Raw genomic sequence first — 8,751 nt, 5'->3', positions numbered from 1 at the left:
ATCAGTGAAGAGTGGACTTTTCCTCCCCTTTTACAGATAAGGCACAGATGGTACCTTAAAGAACTAAAGATTCTGGAATAACAATACTTCATTTAAAATAAAAACGCTTGTGACAAATAATGTTTCATACAGAAGACAGTTCTAAAAAGATGGTTTTAGTCCCAAGTGGGTTAAAGTTTTTGGTTCACAAATGTGCCAAAGTTTCAATCTGAAAGTTTCAGAAATGGATTTCCCAGTTCAGAACCCTGAGCCCATAACAAGTCATGTCCTTGCCAAGGTTCAGGCCCAATTCATAGCAAACCTAACCACATGTTAGCCTTTCCCAATGTTGCCTATCCTTTTCCCTTTCACATCCAAACTTACAAGCTGGGTGTGGTGAAAATGCATCCTATGGGACCTCCATTAGACCTTCAGTGCTGCCATGCCAGCGTCTCAGGTGCAAAAATGCATGGGAAGTATAGCTTCCATGGTTCCTTAGACTTTGAATGCTTCTACACACACTCACTTCAGCATCAAGGTCACAGTTACCCCTCCAATAGGTCCTTGTGTTCTGGGAACTACATACGTCTACTCAGAAATAAGTCCTCCTAAGTTCAGGAGTTTAAGATTGTGTCCTAAATCTATAATTTTCACTGAAAATTTGAGCAGTGGATCTCACCAATTTCCTGTTGTCATCTCTCCTTGTCTGTCATCCAATGCATTCTGTCCAGAACAAACTTGCAGTGATGTCAGGGGCTGGACTGAGAAGGAATGGTGGGAGCCACACACCCCCTTCTCCTGAACATCCCAAGAAAAGGAGGACAGTATAGATTTAGAACAGTGGTTTGCAGAAGGTCATAGTTTAGAGGCTGCAGAGGGGAGAAGCTGGGAAATATTGGGAGAGGAACAGCAGGAAGAAGAAGTACCAGGGGAGAGACAGCTGACAGAATCAGTGTCCTTGGAAAGCATTCCTGACCCACCCCACTCTCCCAGGACCAGGCAAGCATTGAGGGTAGTAGAACAGAGAGCTCAGAGACAGAAAGCTCAGATTAGCTGACGCAGGGGTGATGTAGAACAGGAGAGCCATGGGGTGTGTGGGACTTTACTTGGAGCAACGCCATTATTTAGGGAAGACTGTATTCCTTCGTCTCTCTCTGTGAATATTAATAAATTACATGGTAAGAACTTTTATTGTTTCTCTGCTTCTTGGCTGCTACCATGGGAGGGTAGCCTGACAAGTATTTACATCAATGCGCACACAAGCATGTATGTTTCTGGGAAACAGTCACTGAAGTTCCGCTTCGGAATCTCCAAAGTCTGTAATACAACTATCTGAAATGAAAGGTGTTTTACCAAAATTCTTTTTTTAAAAAAAATTCTCATATTGCTACTTAAAGCTGTTGTTTGCAAATTTAAGCAAAATAAATGGTTGTCCGAACCCCCAATGAAAACAGAAAGGGTCTGCCACAGTTTTCTACCTCTTTCTCTCCTGCTATCAAAGGCCATCTCTACTTAGCTGACAAAGGATAATAAATCACTGAATTAGAAGGTGCAGTTACCTTACTGGTTTTGATAACAAAATTAATACAATCAACAGCTTATCTTAACCACCAGGAGATCCTTATAAAAAATGAAGAAAGAGAAAGAGAGAAAAAGATGGAAGGGGAGAGAAAGATGGGGGGAAGTCTATGTTTGCGGCTGGAACTGGTTGTATTTGTTATGCATGACAAAGGCAGTTAACTGTGTTTTCTCTTGATCCCCAGCAACATGATAAAGCCCCATCCAAAACAATGAAAAAACCACTATCAATTACTGTCTGTTTTTATTTGTGGGGTGGGGAGCAGAATCTTGCATAATTAAAGCTGGACAAAGGCATTATCAGATCATACTCTAATAAACAGCAACACAAAGAGTCCAGCAAGCAGCCTTCTGCTGATAAATAGAATTTCTAAAGAGCTCATAAACAAGAATTGCTGTTCTCAAACAGAGGATTTACTAGCTTGGATTATGTTCCGTCTTGGGGTTTCATAGCAGCAGCATTATTATGAGTTTCACTGATTGCTCACCTCCATGTGTTGAACTCCCCTGGATGCCAATATGGAAAGATTCCCAGTGGTACAGAAAAACGGGGTTTTTTTAGTCTAGGATATGAGCGAATCGTCTCGGTCCATCTCAGCACCTCCACAACTGTGCCAGGTAAATTATGGCTTAATGCTGCACAAAGCTTTGATGTGGGTCCATTGGACACTGTCTCTTTCAAGGCAGTGAATGTTCTCCATCCTCAGTTGGCACCATTATAATAAACGTGCTTGCTCCTTTTGAGCAGGGTGTTACGTGCGTGTTGTGGAAGATTTAAAAACTGCTTTGAGATGTGGCACGGCTGAGAACTATTTCAACACACATTGCAACCATTAGTGCCAATAGTATTTCACACATGCCTTGTGATGTATGAAAACAAGAGATATCTCTTTTTATGATGTACACACTGCATATATACTCCACAGAGATCCTGGGATAATCACCTGGCTTTATTTAAATGTAAGGTGCATGAGCCAAGATAGCTTTACTTTGGAGTCAAAGCTCTCGTTCACCTAAGGAGCCCTCAGGTGTAGAGGCACTCAGCCCCAATATCTCCTTTCTCTTCCACGTGCCACCCTGTTTTTCTCTAGCTAACACTTTCAGAATTGAACTGCTGGTGGCCTTAATGAGTAGGATAAGAATAAAAAGTCAGTGTTGAAGAGGCAGCTCCTAACATTCTGCCATGCTAAGGAGTGATCATACTTCAGGGGCAGTGTTAGAAATTAGCCAGGTGCCAGGAGCGTTTTGCGACTGGTGTGGAACCAATTGTGACCATGTGGAGATCTCAGGGTGCCAGGTTGGCAACTGAGGAAAGCAAAACGTCAGTCAGAAGAAGGATCTGAAATATTTTCCTTGAAGCCTGAATTTGTTTTATTGAATGACTTAATGTGTTGTAAACTGCTTTGAGATTTTTTTCCTTTAAAATATAAAGTGCTACAGAAATGAAAATAGTAAAATAATAATAATAATAATAATAATAATAATAATAATAATAATAATAATAATATACAAGCTGTAGTGAAGCTGAACTTGGCACTTATACTGTTGGTGTGCATCCATATTTGAACATTTTTTGTTAGAAGTGCTTCAGTCTGGCTGGTGAGATTTCAACGCAGCCCCTTCTACTTGCATTTTGTCATCTTCTTTTTTTCCTAAATCAAGAAATATTGGCATATGTGCTTTTGTTGTCAGCTTCCAAAACCAGTCGAAGCAGCAGTGGCTGGCGGCAAAGTTGCTGCTGTGACACCACACATTTCAAATAAAGTACAGAGTGGGAAAAGATATGGTAGAAGGAAGGTTTTTTATGGAGATCTCCCACCGAGATGGTCCGGAATTGAAATACTTCTTAAGGGGACAATAATTCCAGAAATGGTCTCATAAACCTGGTGACATCCACTGTCGTTAAGGACAGAAGCAATAAGCAGAATTCCCATTTCATCCCAAGACATGTGTACCCTGGTAGCCTCTCTTTCTAAATTTGTCCAGCTAGCAACAGACTTTTGTATCCAAGCAATTAAATCCATCACAATTAGAAATAGGCCATTTGAGATAATAGCGTCTTCTAGAAATGAAGAAAACCCACAGGTGGTAAACAGTGAACTGGGGGGAAAAATAAAAGAAGAAGCTTACTAAACACACTTGAAGATTTGTGATTGCTGGGTTCTTTTTCTTTTTCTTTTCCTCCCCTAAACAAAGGGGCTGTTAAAACGTGCCTTCTCTCAAAGAGCTGAAAAACCACAACAGGAAATAATACTCCATAATGGAAATGCTAAAAATCAAGACCGAGGATGAATGGGGAGATTTTACTGAAATCATGCACTGTTTGAAAGGAAAGCTATTCTTAGTTTAAGGGACAATATGAACTAATTCTGACAGGAGGAAAATAAAGAATAATATAGAATAAATTCAAAAGCAAAGCATTCACTGTTGCTCAAGATTACTTCTAGCTCAAGAAAGAATAATGGCTGGTTATTATTTTTAGAGATCTTCCAAAGGCTTATTTGCAGAGGACATAACAAGGTATCAGAGGTAAATTGTTCAGGTTCTTATTTAAAATCAACAACCTCATTAAGTGTGAGCATTAAGGAGTCTTGTAGCCATGATCATGGTCTTCTCCTGCTGTTGGTTGTTGAACCAAACTAGTTATGAGGCTAGCTTCCAGTCATGTTGGATGACTGGTGTCAGAGACTGGCAGTGGAGGCAGGGGGCTAGGAGAGTGAACCAGGAGAAGGGGCAAGCAAGTTATGCAAACCTGCCAACTGTCCTGTTTTGAGCAGGATATCTTGGATTGACAGAAGTCTCCCCAGCTTCTGGTGTCAATCACGGAAGTCCCGCTTCCTCCTTCAATGTCATGGCAAGACCAAGGCCACAGCCACCGCTGTGATGAGACTTCTTCTGCCACAAGGCCTCCACCAAGGCCACTGACCTAATTCAGGAAGCACAGCACCAGCTTCTAGTCATTTAGTCTAATCCCTTGGAATGCAGGAAACTCAGCTAAAGCATCCATGACAAATAGCTATCCAGTGTCCTCCCAAAGGAGCCCATTCCACTATCAAACAGCTCTTACTGTCAGAAAGTTCTTCCTGATGTTCCATTGAAATCTCATTTGTTGTAACATGGATCCATTAGTTCAAGTCCTACCCTCCAGAGCAGGAGAATGCCAGCTTGCTCCCTCCTCCATTTGACAGCCTTTTAGATATCTGAAGAAGGCTATCATATCTCCTCTAGGTCTCCTCTTTTCCAGGCTTAACATACCCAATTCCTTCAACCATCCCTCATTAGGCTTGATTTCCAGACCCTTTATCATCTTGGTCACTCTCCTCTGCACATGTTCCTGCTGTTGAATATTCTTCTTAAATTGTAGTGCCCAGAGCTTCAACGGTTGTGCCCAAGAAACAGCAGAAAACACACATGTTGTCACATGTGACAATCATATATGTGTGTGTATCAAATTACATTTACCTGATCTAGGGTGGAAAGTGCAGCAAACCACATTATGAGCACCCCATGTACACACAGAACATTTCATGCTATTCCTTACATTAAGCCTATTCTGCATTGAAAAACTGTGATAGTAGGAATGATGTTTGAACAAGCTGCCTCTTTAATCCAATCAATATACATAAATCACATGTGAGCATATTCAAGCAGCTTCCACAGTTTCACGATAGGCAACATGCTTGGTTAGAAATTAAATAGTCAATATCTTCCCCAATGATGCAACTTGGTTTTCATTAGTGTGCTATACCGCTGAGGCCAAGAGACACTGCTTGCCATATGCACTAATATGTATTGGCCATGGTTAATCCGAGCCCTTTGGTAAAATTCATTTTAATTAACTTTATAAAGGCACATTAGGAAGTTTATTGCTTGTCTAGACATGCTACCTTGAGGGCCTAAAGCGATTCTTTTAGTACAGATATGGAAAGATTTCTGTCAGAAAAATCCTTTGGGTATTTCACACACTGAAAGAACATGGTGTATTTTGGGTTGAAAGGCTTTGATTTGGCAAATATACTCTATTATTTACAGAATGTAAAAGTCAGGGACAGATATGTCAAACCAGGGCATTCAAAAAAAATTTTTGCTGAAGCCTCTGACTTAAAGAAAGGCACAGTGGGGCGGTGTCTGAGGGAAAGAAGCCATGGTATGAAACAAGAATCAAGAAATGAGTGAAAGAATTAAAACGTGGTGCTGAATTTTTAATTTGTTTTATTGCTCTATAAAGTGACCACAAGAGAACAAAAGCAAGAAAACTCTCACGGTTCAGCTTTCATGCTGAGCTTTAAAAAATATCAGCTGGGAGTTCAGATGCTAATGTGCAAAGTGGACTGCCCTTTTTGGTCTTTAGTATGGTTTGGTTGTAAAATGCGGCAAGTTGAATGCAGCAAGAATATTCTTCATTTCCAAAATCTGAAACATACCTTACACCCACTCGTGTTTGTGAACAGTATTTCTGGTCTGTCAATGGGTAAAAGGGTGGGAGAAAAGCATTTTGTGTGTGTGGTTTTTTTTTTTTTTTTTACCTGTCTTGGGAACTGGTTTAGAATTTCACATTACTAATTTGCTTGCGCACTTTCTTCTGCATTCATGTAGCAGAACAGATTGTAGCCCTCTTCTTATCTTCTTCTTCACACATTGACAGTACAGCGTGGAGCGGGATCATGTCAGGTGACCCTCCTGAAAAGCACCCAATTGGGTGAAGGTAAGATGCTATCACCTACACTGGCTATGCCAGAGGCCTGATCATGAGTAGAGGCCCTATATATATGCCATTAGGCAATCAGAGCCCGCATCCAGAGGCCACACAGCCCTCACATTCCCTGCTTTGCACTCTCCTGGTTTTTGCCTGGCTGGAATCTGTCATTGATCTCTGATCACACTTCTTGCTCACCTAGGTGAAAGGTGTGTGTCCAGAAACTAGTCCGGCATAGAAAGGTAAAATTTGTATTTGTTGCTCTGTCCGCTTTTGCCACCCCCCAGCATGTGTCCCCTGGAATACGGTCTAGAAGGGAATGTGGCTCCTCAAACTGAAAGTTCCCTATGTAGAGGCTGAGGTTGGGGCCAGCCAGTGTGACCCCAATCCCACCATATGAGTTCAGTCAAATGGACAAAGAAGTGAGAACAAGGCTACTATGACTCTACAATCCTTTCCAATTATCTCTCCTTCAAAGCAGACTTTTGATAACTGGGGGAAAGCATTAGCTATAGATACCCCCCCTTTTTCATTTTTCAACATTTTAATAAATAACATTATGTTGCACAATGGAATGAATGAGCATGTAAGTTAAGTGAGTTAGTTCTTGCAGACACAAGAGTCCTGAAAGCACTGCAGTTCTGGTTAGCATGCTGGGAGAAGGGTGTCTTCAGCTCTTCACAGGAGTAGAAGTTGGTTTCATGGCTTTTTTAAGATGGTGATAGTTTGGCAGGATTTTCATTAGGAAGTCCAGCTGCAATGTTTGTGGCTGGGGCTGCTCAGTCTGCACTCACGGAAGACAGTCAGCTCCAGAGATGACTGTGTTTTCAGGGATGACTTTGTAGGTGTTGACATTGCAGTAGGCCCAATGATGCAGCCGCTCGTCAAAATCACGTTCCTACCCACAAATGCTTTGGACTCAATTACATTGTTGTCTCCTATTTTCATTGCCTGGGAATAACAGCCAACTTCAAAGACGTTGTTGGCGCCAATGATCATTGGTTTGGCTCCCACCTCTGTATCAGAGGCAATGTTTTCAAGATAGCCATTGATGATAATTGCCTGTTCTTCTATGAGGTTACCTTCCCCAATTACTATTGGTCCAGCTTCATGCCCAAAGGTTAAGGCTTTCTGGGAGAAGATTTATAATGAACTCAAGAAGGTAATGAAAATTACTTTTAGTAAGAAACCAGAAGCCTGCCTTTTGAGCATGACCAATCATGAGATACCCAGTCAGGACAGAGTGTTTTGTATGTATGCTACAACAGCTGCTAGAATTTTACTTGCAAGAAACTGGAAAGGTGAAGAGCTCCCGACAGTGGAAGAATGGCAGATGAAGCTGATGGACTTTATGGAACTCGCCGAACTGAACGCTAGACTCCGAGACCAGAGGGAGGAGAAGGTGCAACAGGATTGGAAGAAATTTAAGGATTACTTTAAAAATCGTGAAAAGCTAGATATTTGAAGCAGAATCGGCTTGTTTAATTGGCTTTAGCTAGTTGATGTTAGACGAAAATAGTATACAAGAAGTAATGTTATGAATGGTTTAGAATATTTAGAAATGCTTAAGGATATGTTGTTTAAGTAATGAATTATATATGATTAGTTAGTATTTTAAAGATTATTAAGAATAGTGGTGAATGTTAAAAAAATAGTTACAAAGTTACCAAAGTATATTAATATTGAACGCAGTTGAGAGAACGGGGGAAGTCCCCCAAAGAAGATTTGAAACTAGAATTAAACAATGTTTCTTTAATGTTCCTGTCTAGGTATGTATAAGTTTTCTTTTGTTATTTCTTATGTTGCTGTAATGTGTTTGATGTGTTTTTTTATTATTTGTTAAGTGTTTTTGTTTATCTGTTTGATATATTCGTTGTTTATTGTAGAAAATAATAAAATCTTTATAAAAAAAAAATACTATTGGTCCAGCTTCTGCAATGATCCGTGCTTTGGGGTGAATCATGGTCCTAGGCCCAATTGTCACATCACCCTTGCTTTCACTCTCGACACAGACAACAGCTCCAGGAGCAATCTTTACACTGTTCTGCACCTTCTCCGCCATCTTGTCCGCCCTTGCATCCATTACTCAGCTATAGATATTTCTGATGAGATCTCCCACTTTCCTAAGACAGTCCGGTTTGCCTAGTCTTGAATCAGCATTGCTGATTTGACCTTGTACTTTTTGAGCCCAAATGTGGCATGTGAACAAATTGGCACATTATCAGGCTACAATCCATCCATGCCTCTAAATACAAACTTTCCCCGAGTTTTACTTGCTTTCAGACATAGACTGCATTTCAAACTTGGTGGACTATTCCATCATTCCTTACAGTGACACTAATATAAACAAGACAAATAGGCAAGCTGAAGGAATAACATTGCTGAGACTGAAGTATTAAATGGAATAGTTTCAGGGTGTGGATGCGGGAGACTCAGAATAATTGTAATGACCTAAGCCCTGGGCATTTCTTGAGGTTTAACGGCCAGCTGGGGTTAAT

The 8,751-nt window shown here is 40.7% G+C and overlaps 1 protein-coding gene across 1 annotated transcript; it reads right to left on the bottom strand.

Moving 5' to 3' along the window:
- Nucleotides 1-6,778: 6,778 nt before the first annotated feature.
- On the bottom strand, nucleotides 6,779-8,331 carry LOC117053835 (dynactin subunit 6-like). Its single transcript, XM_033162090.1, has 2 exons — nucleotides 8,187-8,331; nucleotides 6,779-7,363 (listed from the first exon to the last, which is right to left on the bottom strand). The coding sequence occupies exons 1-2, from the start codon at nucleotides 8,313-8,315 to the stop codon at nucleotides 6,995-6,997; spliced, it is 498 nt and encodes a 165-aa protein (XP_033017981.1). The 5' UTR covers nucleotides 8,316-8,331; the 3' UTR covers nucleotides 6,779-6,994.
- Between the last annotated feature and the right edge of the window lie 420 nt (nucleotides 8,332-8,751).

This window comes from Lacerta agilis, chromosome 10 (genome assembly GCF_009819535.1).
Source record: "Lacerta agilis isolate rLacAgi1 chromosome 10, rLacAgi1.pri, whole genome shotgun sequence".
Taxonomy (NCBI): domain Eukaryota; kingdom Metazoa; phylum Chordata; class Lepidosauria; order Squamata; family Lacertidae; genus Lacerta; species Lacerta agilis.
This window is presented reverse-complemented; position numbering and strand designations above follow the sequence as displayed.